General features: G+C 62.3%; 1 protein-coding gene across 1 annotated transcript; it reads left to right on the forward strand.

The window, feature by feature from the left end:
• Window positions 1-179: 179 nt before the first annotated feature.
• AMH (anti-Mullerian hormone) lies at window positions 180-4762 on the forward strand. The gene is made up of 5 exons (XM_054290962.1): window positions 180-1573; window positions 2529-2701; window positions 3246-3366; window positions 3510-3714; window positions 3859-4762. The coding sequence occupies exons 1-5, from the start codon at window positions 1033-1035 to the stop codon at window positions 4760-4762; spliced, it is 1944 nt and encodes a 647-aa protein (XP_054146937.1). The 5' UTR covers window positions 180-1032.
• The last annotated feature ends 10308 nt before the right edge of the window (window positions 4763-15070 follow it).

Consider the following 15070-nt stretch of genomic DNA (forward strand, 5'->3'; position numbering starts at 1 on the left):
AGCCATTCCCTGTGTCCTGTCCCTGCAGGCCTTGTCCCCAGTCCCTCTGCAGCTCTCCTGGAGCCCCTTCAGGCCCCAAAAGGGGCTCTGAGGTGTCCCTGGAGCCTTCTCCTGTCCAGGTGAGCACCCCAGCTCTCCCAGCCTGGCTCCAGCCATGGAGCAGCTCCCAGCCTTTGTCACCCCCTGTAGAAGTGACCTCAGGCTCCTCCAGGCCTCTCTGTGTCCATGTCCTGCTCCAGTTTGGGTGCTCCATCCTTCTCTGATGATCCAGAGCTCCAGACTGCAAATACTTGGAAACTCAGGGAAGGATCTGGAACTTTTTTGTTGGGACATTTCCCCAAAATCAGGAACTCTTTTGGGATGGTTTAGACCACCTGGCATTGGCAATTCCAGCTGTTCCAGTGGGTCTGGGCATCTCATGGAGGGAAAGGTCTTTACAATTATATTAAGAAATCTGAATGGTGTGTGTGAGACTTTCTATGGGAGGCACTGAGTGCTCAAAGTCCTCAAGCTGCTGCTGCCCCTCATGATTCCCATTCCCAGGATGAATCCCTATTCCAGGGCAGCCTGTTGAGCTGAGGGTGAAGGTTTTCCAGCCAGAAGAAGGAATACTTTCCATACATTTACTTTTGATTTCAGCCCATTATCTACCCCTGTCCCCCTCCTCCTGCTCTGGCTCTCCGCGCTGATGGGGTCGTACGTGCCAGTCCCCATGAGGATCCCATTCCAGACACTCATCCTCCTTTAGAAAACATCCAAAGTCAAGGCCGTGCATCCCTACGAGCCAGTGCAACGGCTTCGATCTTTGCACGTTTCCAAAACGAGCTGTAGACCCAAAAATAGAACAAAACAAAGTTTCTTTGCCACCTCCCTCGCTGCTCCGCAGCGCGACAGCCCCGGGGCGGCTCAGGGGAGGTGGCTGTGCCTCGGCCACTCAAGGCCACCCGTGGTTAAAAGGCAGAGCTGTCCTCCCTCTTCTGCCGAGGTTGTTTGGGATCCTGAGCTGCTCCAGGGAAGAGCTGAGGTGGCACCATGAGCGCTCTCGGGGGGCTCCTGCTGTGCCTGCTGCTGCTGCTCCCCTCTGCAGCTCTGCCCAGGAACCAGGGAAGGGATTCCCTGCTGGAAGCAGAAGGGAGAAAGGTGAGCAATGGAAGCTCTCAGGAGTCACCGAGGTCCAGGAGAGCTGCTGCCACTCGCCCATTCTCCAAGGCTGAGCCAAAGGGAGCCAAATGCCCGCAGGGAGTGGCTGAGGAAGAGGAGGGCCCGGGCTGGCCCCGCTCTCGCCCGCAGCCCTGGCCCCTCGGGGGGCTGGAGGGGCCCGTGTGCAGGGTGAGGATGGAGCAGGACGGGGCCCACCCGAGGCAGCTGGAGGTGGTGGGAGTGCTCAGCCACTACGAGAGCAGCTTCATCAAACTGCTGCGGCGGCGCCGGAGCTGGGACGGGAACTTCCCGGGCACCTTCGGGCTGTGCCGGCCCGGGGAGGCCGGGGCTGCTCCCCATCCCCTGCAGAGGATCCACCAGCACGTCCTGGAGCCCGGCCTGGAGAGATTCCTGGTCCTGCACCTGGAGGAAGGTTGGTGGAGAGCCCTGCAGGCTCTGGGGTGGAGCAGGGAGGGTAGGGATGCAGGCTCGGGGTGGTGGTGGTGCTGTTTGCTGGCCCAGAGTCAGGGATTTAAACACAGAATTAAATCTGGGGGTTGGGTTCCCTTTAAAAAGCGAAGTGATGGAGTGAAACGTTTCTGGGCATGTTTTGAAGGAGGTGAGGATGGCAGCGTGGCTCTGCCATCTGTCCAACACCCAGTGCCACATTCCAGCAGCGTTTGGGACACACTCTCAGGGGTGCACAGGGTGGGATTGTTGGGGTGTCTGTGCAGGGACAGGGGTGGGACTGGTGATTCTTGGTGATTCCCTTCCAGCTCAGGACATTCTATGATTCTTGGTGGCTTCTGCTCTGCTCTCATGAGTGTTTCTCACTTTCTGTGTTTGGGTCCCCTCCCAGCTCTGGGGAGAAAGGAGGGGCTCAGACCCAGCTGCTCCTGCTGTGCTGGGAACCCAGCACCTGCTGATCTCCACTCTTGGGGCTGTGGAGCTCCTGCAGCTTCAGCCTTATGGGAAATCCTCAACATACATTCCCCTGTCCCATCCCGGGGGTGATCCCCGTCCTGGACAGGGAGTTACAGCCTCCAATTTAATCTATAACAAGAGGTCCTGAAATTTTCTGCCTCTGGCTTTGGATTTTCAGCTGCACTCAGCAGTGCCGGGCAGCGGGGAGGTGCCTCTGCCCCGGGCAGTGCCCACAGCGTTCCCGAGGCACTGAAAGCCGATTTCCATGGGCTCTGGGGGAGGCAGCTCCCTGCCCGCCGGGTGCGGGGTGTGTGTCCCGCTCTCCATCTCCCTGGAGCCGGGGACGGGATTTGCTGCGTCCCTTCTCCCCCTCGGCTCCAGTCTCTTCACGGGGACAGCGCTGGGCCCGAAGCCCCTTCCCCACGCTCGGGAGGGGATTCACGGCCGTGTCTCCCCCCTTGCAGTGCAGTGGGAGGCGCAGGTGAAGCTGCGGTTCCAGCTGGTTTTCCAGGCGGAGGTGGGACGGGCGGTGGGAGAGCTGCAGGCGGCCGTGATGCTTTTCTACCTGGGCCGCCGGGAGGGCTCCGGGCACCCGCGGGAGCTGCTGGCCACGGGCCCGGGGCTGCCGAGGGACCAGGTGGGTCCGGGCCCTGCTGGGAGTAGGCGAGGGACGGGGGTGTCCCAGTGCCGCTGTCATCCCTCCCAGTCCCTTCCGCAGCCCCTCCAGCTCCCTCCCCATTCATTCATCCTTCCTCCCAGTCCATTCACCATCCCCTCCCAATCCATTCACAATCCCCTCCCAGCCCCTTTGTCGCCCCTCCAGCCCTTGGCCAACCCTCCCGGTCCCTTTGCGGTCCCCTCCCAGCAGCTCCGCCCCATCTCCCGCTCCCGCCGTGCCTGAAGATGGAGCTCTCGCCCTGCCCAGCGGGGCTGCCCCGGTCCCCAGCCCGGTCTGGGGTGCTGAACGCTGCCCCTGGGGGTTCCCTGGGTTGCCTGCACCCCGGAGCAGCTCTGGGGCTGGGGGTGAAGCTCTCAGCGCTCCCCACCCTCCCTGTGGCCGCTCCCTGGGCCGGGTGACCCGGGCCCCTCAGGGACCGCGCGGGGGCTCAGGTGAGCGTGTCCCCCGTGATGTCGCACTCACTCGCTCCGTCGGGGTTTCTGTGCTTTCTGCCTCGGAGCAGAGGCTCTGCCTCTCCAGGGACACGCAGTACCTGGCCCTGGCGGCCGCCGCAGCCTCGGTGACCCGCAGCGCGGAGCGGCTCCGCTTCTCGGCTTCCCTGAGCATCCACGGCGGCGCCGGAGGTACGGACGGGGGGACCCTGGGGACAGCAGCATCCCCGCCCTCGTGTCCTCGCTTGGGCGTTTGGGGTCCTCTCAGGCCCGCGAGAGGTGGTGGGGACACGCAGGAGGCCCCAGACCGACGTTCTCCCCTCTCGCGGCCGCAGCAGGTGCCCCCCTGCCCCGCACGGAGGTGCAGCAGCTCCTGTTCGGCTCCGATGACAAATGCTTCACCCGCATGACCCCGGTGCTGCTGCTGCTGGCCAAGTCACGGCAGCAGGAGGAGGAAGAAGAGGAAGAGGAGGCTTTGGCCCCATCCTCCTACCTCTCTGCTGAGGGGGTGCTGGACACGGCTCCGTACCCAGAGCTCAGGTCTGTGGCTGTTGCTGCAGGCGCGGGAGAACGCAGGGGCTGGGGGATGAAGTGGGGCAGAGGCAGCCCCAGCTGTGGGACAGGGATGGCTGTAGGGCACAGCCTGGTGGGACCCCCTTGACTCTCCCTGTGCTCTCCTTGCAGCCCACCCCAGGAGCTGCCGACCCCCACGGCCCCGGGCCAGGCCAACACCTCCAACCCAGCACCCGGGGGCAGCGCCCAGTTCCTGGCAACCCTGAGCCGCTTCATCCGGCAGCTCCTGAGCTCCTCCAGCGAGCCGCCCCCCCAGCCCAGCGCCCACCACTGGCTGGACTTCGAGATGATGGAGACCCTCCCTCACCAGCTGCTCAACCTGTCGGAGGAGGCGGCGCTGGAGCGGCTGGTGCAGTCGGAGGAGCCCTCGGTGCTGCTGCTGCCCCAGGACAGCGGGGCCGTGCTGGAGCAGCACCTGGGGGACTGGCAGCCGGAGGGCACCGTGCTGCAGCTGCTCATGGGCAAACTGCAGCTGGTCATCCAGGAGCTCGGGGACATCCCGGCTTTCCAAGCCAACGCGGCGCTTTTCCAGCACCTCCTTTCCTTCTGCTATTACCCCGCGGAGCCCGGGCAGGCCGAGGCCGCCGAGCGGGGCCCGGGCTCTCGCAAGCTGCGCACGCTGCTGCTGCTGAAGGCGCTGCAGTCGGTGCGGGCGCGCTGGCAGGAGCGCAGGAAGGTGCAGCGGCAGAACCGCAGCGCCCGGCAGCAGGGGCACTGCCGCCTGCAGGAGCTCACCATCGACCTGCGCGACAGCCACTTCGTCATCATGCCCACCATGTACGCGGCCAACAACTGCGAGGGGCCCTGCCGGCTGCCGCTGTCCACACGCATCCCCAGCTACTTCTCGCACACGGTGCTGCTGCTGGGCATGCAGGACCAGGGCTCGCCGCTGCGCAGGGCTCCGTGCTGCGTGCCCGTGCGCTACTCGGACCAGCTCATCATCAGCCTGTCCTCGGACGGGCTGGAGATCCGCAAGTTCCCCAACATGGTGGCAGAGGAGTGCGGCTGCCGGTGAGGCTCCCGCCGGCCTCTCCCCGCCCGCCCCACCCCGGCCCCTCTCCCGGTTCGCCCTCCCGGCTCGGGTCTGGTGCTTCTCCCGTGTGTCCTTGCCCCATGGTTTGGCTCGTTAGCGTCGCTCTGGTTCTGGGTTCATCCACGCCTGTCCCTGCTCCGTGTCCCACTGGGGATGTCCCCTCCTGCTGCTGGGGGTGTCCGTGGTGACTCTGCTGGGTGCATGGGGGAGGACAAGGCTTGGCAGATCCAGGCAGGACCATTCCTGTTTATCCCTCACTCTCTGCTCTGTAGTGCAGGGAAGGGCAGCTGCTGGTGTCTCCAAGCCTTGCAGCATCCTCTGGCCATTCTCCAGCCCACAGGACCCCCCTGGCCACACGGCTCTGCCTGTGACAGCAGAGCAAGAGCCCAAATCCCCTGGCGGAGCCCAGCCCTGCCCTGGGGACACGGCTCTGTGCGAGCCTGGCCGTGTCCTGGGGCTCCCGGCCAGGTCACATCTGCTCACCCCGCGCTGACCCCGCCGCCGGGCCGAGGGGAGGAGGGAGGGAGCGATCCCGTTACGGCTCCCGGGCTGCTCACACCGTTCATGGTGCCAGAGCACCTGCTCCGTGTCCCCGCCGGCGTCAGCACGGGCCGCCCGCCCCAGATCATCTTCCAGCCGAGCCAAACCCTTGGGAGCAGCTCCTGGGCTTGTCCTGGTTGCACCTCCTCGGGGTTTGCAGGGCTGGAGGTTGGTACCCACCAGTCCCACCTCACAGCCCTGCAGGATGAACCCTGAAAACACACACACACATAACCAGGGACAAAACACAAAACCAGGGACAAAACACATAACCAGGGACAAGGGCTTTTCTCATTTTCCTTTGTTTTTTTACCCTATATTTTAAAAACTTCCACTTGAATACCTTATTAAAAATGAAAATCGTTTATTTTAACCACTGTTGATTTAGCAAATACTGAAACCTGTCATGGCTGGGGGCTGTGAACATCTCTGGCTGTGTGATATTGCTCTTGTGTTTCCTTCCTAAAGCGACTCGGAGAAGGCGAGGCCTGCAGGGATCCCCTGGGTGAAGGGCTCCAGCCCTGCTCTGTCACCAGCACCTCCTGGGCCACCCCAGTGATGGCACTGGGCTGGCTGAGGTCGGGGTCTGTCCCTGATGTCCCTCTGAGGACAGCTGCAGCCTGGTTCCATAACCCAGATTATTCTTCTCTCTTGATTTGCTTTCAATAAAACCATTAACCCAAGAGCTGCACAGTCTGGACACGACTCTGTTCACGGGGATCCCCAGAACCACGAGTGGAGGGGAACTGCAGAGGGGTTTGGGTGGGGATGGAGAAGGCAGGAGGCCCAAAGAAGCTCCTTCCATGAGTCCTTTCAGGTCACCTTTGATCCAGGGGGTCCCAAAGCCCCCGGGGAGGCTCATGCCAGGCTCCTGGGCTGCTCTGCTGTTGCTCGGGGTCCTGGTGCTGCCCGTGCCCGGGGTGTCTCTGCAGGGCAGGCAGGGTGGGATTGGATCCCCCTGGACCCAGCTCCATCCAGCCCCGCGCCCAGCCCGGCCTCAGTCGCGCCTTTTGCCCTCCCTGGCCCTGCCGTCCCTGCCCGGCTCCCAGGGCCTCCTGCCCTTCTGCTGCTTCCAGTCCCGCCTGGGGCTCTCCCGGCCGCCCTCAGCCCTGCCGGGCCGGCCCCTCCACCCCTCCCTCCTGGGCTCATCCCGCTCCCGCCGCTTCTCCTTCCTCTCCCTCCTCTCCCGGTCCCGTTTCCTCTGCGGCTGCTGCTCGGGCTCCCTGGGGGCCCGGGGGGCTCGGCCGGGTCTGTCCCTGTCCTTGGCTCGTGGCTCCCTCCGGCTGCTCCGCTCTGCATGGACAGCACGGCCTTCCCGGGATTTCTCCTTCTTCTCCTCCTTCCTCTTCTCCTCCTTCTCCTCTTCCTCCTCATTCTCCTCCTCCTCCTCATTCTCCTCTTTTTCTTCCTCCTTCTCCTCCTTTTCTTCGTCTTCCTCCTCCACCTCCACCTTCTTCTCCTTCTTCTCCTGGCTCTTCTTCCCCTCCGTCAGAGCCGTTGGCACCTCGGGGACATCTGCAGGTTCTTCATCCTTGTCCTCATCCTCATCCTTGTCTTCATCCTTGTCTTCATCCTTGTCCCCGTCCTTGTCCTCATCCTCTGGTGTTGCACGGCCAAACCATTTCTTGAAGATCCAGGGTTCTCCCTGTGGGGACAGAGGGGACCAGAACTGCTGATGCAGCCCAGGGACAGGGACCCCTCTCCATCCCTCCCCCTGGGGACAAGCAGGGAGGTGCCACCCTGACCCATACCAGGTTGCTGTCAGCTTCGCTGTCATCGTCTTCGTCACCGTCTTCATCATCATCATCCTCCTCCACCGCGCTGCTCTCGGGTGGCGGCGCAGGCTGGGCAGTCACCGCCTCTGGGATCTCCACCTTGGGGCTCACAATCTCTGGGAGGGGACAGGGACAGGCCACGGTCAGCTGGCGCTGCTCGGGGGGGACATCCCAGCCCGGGGCTGGCAGGGCCCTGTCCCTGTCCCAGGCAGGACCCGGGGCATCGGGGAGGGATGGAAGGTCGGACCCACCGGGAACGGGAGGGGGCGGAGGCTCCTGGTGGCCACGGGCGAGTCCTTCCTTGGAGCATGGAGCTGCAAGACAGGAGGGGACAGCAGGGGACAGGAGGTGACAGCACGGCCTGGCCACCCCTTCCCGCTCCTCCCGGCTCCCCGCTCACCTTGCAGCACCTGGAAGGTGACGCTCAGCAGGGCCACCACCGAGGCCACCAGGATGCACTTGTTGAGGGTGAGCCCTTCCCAGAGCAGCGGCTCCTCCGCGGGGTCCAGGCTGGGCGGCTCCGCCTTGCTGGGCACGGGGAGGCTCCTGGGGACTGGGACACGGAAAATGTTACTGGGGGAACTGGGAGGAGGCAAAGGGCTCTGAGATGGGAGGTGGGAAGAGCTCTTAATGTCCTCATGCACAGCCCGCTCAGGGCAGGGACAGGGACAGGGACAGGGATAGGGGACAGGGACGGGGACAGGGACAGGAGCAGGGACAGGAGCAGGGACAGGAATAGGGACAGGGATAGGGGCAGGGACAAGGACAGGGGCAGGGACAGGGATGGGGATGGGGACGGGGATGGGGACAGGGAGAGGGACAGGGACAGGGATAGAGATAGGAACAGGGGCACGGGCAGGGGTAGGGACAGGGGCAGGGACAGGGGCAAGGACAGGGGCAGGGACAGGGACAGGAACTGCTTCTCCTGTGTTTGCACTGCAGGAGTGGTGACAAGGGTGTCCTGGGGGCTGAGACTGAGGGGTTTGGGCCATATTGGCATTAGGGTATCCTGGGAAAAGCTCTGCCCTTGCTCCTCCTCCAGCACCAAATCTGGGCAAGATGGAGAGGAGGAGGAGATGGAGGAGGATTTGTCAGGCGGCTGAGGAGCCCCATCTCCATCCCCGAGTCACTGATTTCCCCTTTCCATGGCCAGACGGCGCCTCCAGGGCTGGCCAGGGACACAGGACTGTGCCTCTGTGGCCACCTGGGGCAGGGTGGCCATTCTGGGGCAGGGGAGGCCTTTCCCACTGTTGAAGATTGCAATGCAAGATGTTTTCAATCGCCATCTGTATGGCAGATTATCTTTGTCAAGTGGACAGTTTGCTTTATCTCTCTCTGAGTGACCACAATCACACCTCCCCCGGGAGGGGACATCTGCTGATAACAGCTATTGAATGTCCCTGCATGGCTGATAAGAACTACAGCATCCCATTGGGAGATGTGAGCCCAGAGGGAGGAGCCAAGCATTCCTACTCAGATATAATCCAGAGGTTTTGAGACACCAGCACGGCTCCTCCACTGGATTCCCCAGAGGAACAGTAGCTGCCTCTCCTTCCACTGGATCTTCAGAGGAAGAATAAATCCTTCTCTACAGATCCCCCTTGCTCCAACAGAACCACCCCTGACACTGCAGGAGGGCTGAGCCTCATTTCCAATGGGACTGCTGCCAACACCCTGACCCACAGGGTGTCAGGTTGTGTTCTGACTCTGTCAGTGTTGTTTCAGTTTACTGCATTATTTTATCCTTTTATTTTCTTCCCTATTAAAGAACTGTTATTTCCTGCTCCCATATTTTTGCCTGAGAGCCCCTTAATTTAAAATTTATAGCAATTCGGAGGGGTGGGGAGGGTTTACATTCTCCATTTCAGGGGAGGCTCCTGCCTTCCTTAGCAGACTCCTGTCTTTCCAAACCGAGACACTCCCACACACCCACCTGGCGGCCCGGCAGCGCTGCCCTTGGCTCCCACCTTCTCCACCCGCTGCTTCTTCTCTGCCGCTCTCCTGTCCCCGCCGAGCGGGACTGGCTCGGGCATGTCCGGCTCTGCCTCTGCCAAGGGATGGCCCCGGTGCTGCTCGGAGTCGCTCTGCTGCTCTATTCCCTGCGGGGAGGGCATGGAGCGTGGCTGGAGGACAGGGACAGCACAGGGACATGGACAGGGACAGGGACAGGGAAATGGATAGGGGAAAGGACAGGGACATGGATAGGGGCAGGGACAGGGACAAGGATAGAGACAGGGACAGCACAGGGACAGGGACATGGACAGGACAGGGATAGGGATACAGATGGGACAGGAAAAGGGACAGGGGACAGGGACAGGGACAGGGATGGGACAGGGATAGGGACGGGGACAGGGGCAGGGACAGGGATAGGGACAGGGGGAAAGGGGGACAGGGACAGGGACACAGGGACAGGGACAGGGATGGGACAGGGACAGGGGGACAGGGACAGGGATAGGGGCAGGGGCACGGAACAGGGATAGGGGCAGGAATAGGACAGGGACATGGACAGGGGTGGGACAGGGACAAGGGCAGGGATGGGGACAGGGGGATAGGGGCAGGGGACAGGGACACGCTGCTCTGGGGGTCCCGGTGCTGCCCCAGCAAGAGGCACCAACCCGGCTCCTGCAGCACCTGGGGCGTGTTCACCTCCACAGCCTTAAAGCTGGGGTGGATTTTATGCTATTTCAGCTGGATTTAGCCACGAGACAGCCCTGGCTAACACATGGGTGGGCTGGCGGGGCCCCCAGGCTGTGTTTGGGATCCCCCAGGGCTGGGTTGGGCTGCAGCAGCCCCCGGGGCAGGCTCGGTGTGCGGGAGCCGGGGCAGCCGCGCTGTGCCCGGGCTCGGTGCTGAGCACGCTCTGGGCTGGGCGTTGGTCGGTGCCACCAGGGAGAGCTGCCCACCGGCACGGATCAGTGACAGCGACAGCTGGGGGACCTGCAGGGACGTGCTGCAACCCTGCCGGGTGGAATGGCACCGCGGGACAGCCCCAGCCTGGCCCCTGACCCGGCACACGAATCCATCCCAGGCACAGGGATCCATCCCTGGCACCCCCTGCTCTGGCACAGGGATCCATTCCCAGTACCCCCTGCCCTGCCCTGGCACAGGGATCCATCCCCTCAGGCACCCCCTCCCCTGGGACAGGGATCTGCCCAGACACCCCCTGCTCTGACACAGGGATCCATCCCTGGCACAGGGAATCCATCACAAGCACCCCCTGCTCTGAATAGGGATCTGCCCAGACCCTCCCTCCCCAGGCACAGGGATCCCTCCAGGTCCCCCCACCCTGCCCTGGCACAAGGATCCATCCCTGGCACCCTCTGCCCTTCCCAGGCTCAGGGATGCCCCCAGGCCCCTGCTGCCCTGGCACAGGGATCCATCCCTGGCACAGGGATCCCCCCAGGCACTCTCTGCCCTTCCCAGGCTCAGGGATGCCCCCAGGCCCCTGCTGCCCTGGCACAGGGATCCATCCCTGGCACCCCCGAGCCCTAGCACAGGGATCCCCCCAGGCAACCCCTCCCCTGGCAGAGGGATCCATTCCTGGCACCCCCTGCCCTGCCCTGCCCTGGCACAGGGATCTCTTCAGGCACCCTCTCCCCAGTCACAGGGATACCCCAGGCCCCCCTGCCCTCCCTGGCACAGGGATCCATCCCATCCATCCCAGACACCCCCACCCTCCCCTGGCACAGGGATCCCCCAGCCCGTCCCTGCCCCGGGCACTCACATGGGCTCTGCGCTGTCCCGTGGCTGTCGCTGCTCACCGGGGCGCTGCCATCTGTCACAGACACAGCTCAGCTCCTCAGGGACAAACCTGGGGACATGGGAATCACCAGGGGCTGGGAGGGGGTGTGGGCCCCTCGGGGACACCCCCAGCCTGCACAGAGGGGACATCTGGCCGTGATTCCCCCATTGGTGTCACCCATGGATGGACAGAGGGGTTCCAAGCCAGGCAAAAAAACCCTCCCAGGAACTGAGGGGTGCAAGGGGAGCTCTGGGACTCTGAGCCCCAAAAGGTCACCAGCCTGGAAATCCCAGGGGAGTGGCAGCCAAAGGGACCGTGACCTCCCTGCCAACAGGGGGGACCAGCAGCCAAGGGTGTGCTCAGACACCCCAAAACCACAAAGCTGGACACTGCAGGGCACAGCCTGGCAGCAGGAGAAGGCCCAGCAACCATGGAGCAACCAGAGCTCCAAAAGGAGCTTAAGGAGCTCAGGGAGGGCTCTCAAGGGTTTTCCCAGCTGGGAAGTGGCAGAGCAGACTGAGGGTCCCCAGGAACACCAGGAAGGGCTGGGGAGGGGGTCCTGGGGTTTCTCTGCCCTGGGAGGGCTGCAGGGGTGGGAAGGCACTACAAGGTCCCAGCATCACTGGCCCCAGCTCTCTTGGCATCTCCCAGACCAGTGCCTCAGGTGCCACATCCTCCCCAAAAGGAAGAAGGATTTTTGCCCCCTTTGAGGCAGATTTAGTCGATTTCCCCCCTGTGGAACACTGAGAAAAAGAGACCAGTACCCAGGATGAAACCTACACTCAGTGCTGGAGGCAGAACAGATAAATATGAGGAAACCTTTTGGCCAGGATCTGAAGGATCTTTGCTTTCAGGAGGAAATAAAATGAATCTTTGGTTTGTTTAAGTGGTGTAGGTCTGGTCCTTTCTCTGCTGGGAAGGGACAGAGCTACCCCAGGACTCTGGTGGTACCTGAGGGGTTCCAGACCCAGGGAAAGCACAAAGGTGGAGAACTTTTCCCCAAAGTGTTTTCCCACCATGTGCTTGCCCTGTTTTTGAGCTTCTCAATCATTCACCCTGGTTTGGGGCACAGATGAGCACCAGGAAGGTGGAGGAGGGCCTGAGCCTCTGTTCCTTTCTCCCTGGCCATGATCCATGCTCCCATGGGGCTGGTGTCACACAGGTATCACACAGGTGTCCCTCAGTGCCCGAGGTCACCCTGTGAAGTGACACCACCCTGCAGAACCATCTCTGCCAGGCTGAGCTGTGTCCTGCAGAGTCTCACACACCTCACCAGTGGCCAAGGAACCTCTCCTGTCCTTCCCTGGCACCTCTGAGCTCTCCCTGCCCACCTGGACAGCCCTTAGGTGGCCTCAGGGCATCCCAAGTCTTTCTCCAACGCCACACAGGGACCATCACTAAATTGAGAGGGGTCAAACACTGCGCCCACAGCACACCCCACTCCTCAGAGAGCCCAGGGCCCTGTCACAGAGTGCCAGGCTCTTTCCATGCCTCCACCCGTTGGGTTTCACCCTGATGGAGGAGCCCAAACAGCCTCCAGACCCAGGGCAGGCAGGTGTCCTTCCCTGCTATGCGCCCCAAGGGCATTAACTCAGCCCCAGAGCTGAACAGATCCATGTCCAGCTCTGTCCCCCCTGGCAGGAGATGGGGCTCTGTGCCCTGGCAGGGGCTGGATGCACTCTGGGGCTCCACAGCCCACACAGGATCCTTGTCCCCAGGCAGGATGGGCCGTGTCACATGCAGGAACAGCCACCCTGGGCTGGTGATCCAGGGACAGCCACTGCCAGGCAAGCAGGGCAGGGATGGCCACAGTGCCAGGGGTGACCACAGTGCCACATGAGGCCACCAATGCCAGGGATGGCTACCAATGCCAGGGGTGGCCATGAATGCCAGGGGTGGCTGTCAGTGCCATGTGAGGCCATTAACTCCAAGGGTGGCCACAGTGCCAGGGGTGGCTGTCAATGCCAGGGGTGGCCACCAATGCCAGGGACACTTTGCCCATATCAGGGCTGGTCACCCGCAGCCCCCAGCTCCTTGCTCCCTGCCCAGGAGTGCTCCCATCCATCCATCCATCCATCCATCCATCCATCCATCCATCCATCCATCCATCCATCCCTCCTCCCTCTCCCCCGCCCATCCCTCGCCCCTCACGCCAGATCCGCCCGTAAATGCTGAAAATCGCAGGCACCTAACAAATAATCAGCTCCGCTCTGCCGCCGCTGGGATTTCTCCCGCTCGGGCTCCCGAGGTCGCCTGCACCGCTGACTCACGTCAGAGAAACTTCCAAAAATATCCCCTGGCCTGCCCCGTGCCCCGGTCAGCCCCGGCCGGGGATGAGCCCCGTGGGGTTCAATCCCACACAGAGCTGGGCTGCGGCCAGGGCTGCCTGGGGGCTGCCTCATATCAGGGTTTAAAATCCCCAGAAATCCGTACCTGGGGTCGGCACCGCCTCCTCCTCCTCCTCGGCTGCAGCCCCCGGGCGGCCTCGGCTCTCCCGGGTAAAGAGCAGCAACAGCTGCCGGGGGGAGCGGAGCAAAATAGCGCCCAATCACCGGGGCTGAGAGCCACAAAAGGCAGCGCAGCCCCGGCTGGGAGCGCTGAGGCTGCCCCGGGCACGGGCTGAGGCTGCCGGGGCACCTGAGAGGGGTTTGAACCTCTGTGACACTGCTGGGGACAAGGGGAGGGGACAGGAGCCCGGGCACGGGTGTGTGAGCCAGGTGTGGGAGGGAGGGATGGATGGATGGATGGATGGATGGATGGATGGATGGATGGATGAGGGAGGGATGGATGGATGGACGGATGGATGATGGATGGATGGACATGGATGGATGGATGGATGGATGGATGGATGGATGGATGGATGGATGGGTGCTGGGTGTGCAGCAGTGGAATGAGGCACAGGTGAGGAGAGAGGATGAGAAATCCCCCTGGGGGCAGCAGTGCTCAGAGAACCCAAGTGAAAATCCCTTTTTGCAGTGTTTGCAGAGGTCCATTGCCCTCCCACCCTTCTGATGTCCCCATTCCTGTCCCCAGGAGCCTGTCACAGCCACAGGCACCTCCTGGGCTGGTGGGAGTGGGGATGTCCCATCCCAGGATAGAGGGAGGAGATGAAGAATCCCATCAGGGGAGCAGCAAAAGCCCCTGGGGCTCTGGCCCTGCCTGTGGGGTTATCCCGAGCCCTCAGCTCAGCATGGCAGGAACAGCCTCAGGCAGGAGCTCCTGTGCTAGGATGTGGAGCAGCAGTGCCTGGGACCAGTCTGGCACATCCCACTTTGAGGACATTGCTGTTATGCAGACGCTCCAGGCCCAAAAACCCCCAAAACCCTGAAACCATAACATTTCCTACCTGCAGCACTGACATTTTTCTTTAGCACGATCTAAAGGAGGAATGAACCAGGCACTGCCTTTTCCAGGTGAGGCTAAATCCAGGTCCTGCTTTAGGGGGCTCAGGAGCAACCTGTGCTCCCCAGGGCAGGGATTTGGCATCTCTAGCAGGCACAGGACTGAGCACACGGAGGGAGAACAATGTGGAAGCCCCCAGAGCAGCCAGAGTGCTGGGCACACCCTCAGCAGAGTTTTCCCGTTTGTATTCCCATTCCAGCAGGGCCAGAGCTGTTCACCGGCATGGCATTTGCTTTATAGGGAGGTGATGAAAGAAGAAAATCATCACCAGGCCAAATAAAATCCCTTTTCCTCCCAGTTAATCACGTTTGCCACGCTGCCCCCAGGTTTGTTCGCTGCTCCTGCCTCCCCTGGGTGAGCAGCTCCTTCCAGGAAAGATGCCAGGGGCTGAACCGGCACCGGCAAAACACCTTCCCATTTCATCCTTACATGGAGCCAGAGCTCTCCTCACCCTTCCCAGGACCTTTCAACACCCCCTTCCCGCAGCGTTTCTGCCTCCACACGTGTAGCTGGGAGCAGTTCCCCGTGGAGCTGCAAAGCCTCCACCTCCATCGCGCAATTTATCCCGGGCAGATGGAGGAAAGAGATTCCCGCAGGCAAATTCTTTCCTAATCTCTTGAACCCCCCCCAAATCCCGGTTTCTTCCGTGCCCTGAGCCTGATAAAAGCGTCGCTGGGACGGGGTGAGCTCAGGGAGAGGGAAATCTGATCCGGTTGGGAGAGCAGGAGGAGAGAGCCAGGTGGGGAGCAGGGAGGGCAGTGGAGAGGCCAAAGAGTGACTTTGGATGGGGTTGGATGGCACAGCCCCTCTTCCCTGGCTTCCCACGGCCTC

The sequence above is a fragment of the Melozone crissalis genome, unplaced genomic scaffold (assembly GCF_028551555.1).
Source record: "Melozone crissalis strain CALT ecotype California unplaced genomic scaffold, PUWL_Pcris_2 ptg000088l_1, whole genome shotgun sequence".
NCBI lineage: Eukaryota > Metazoa > Chordata > Aves > Passeriformes > Passerellidae > Melozone > Melozone crissalis.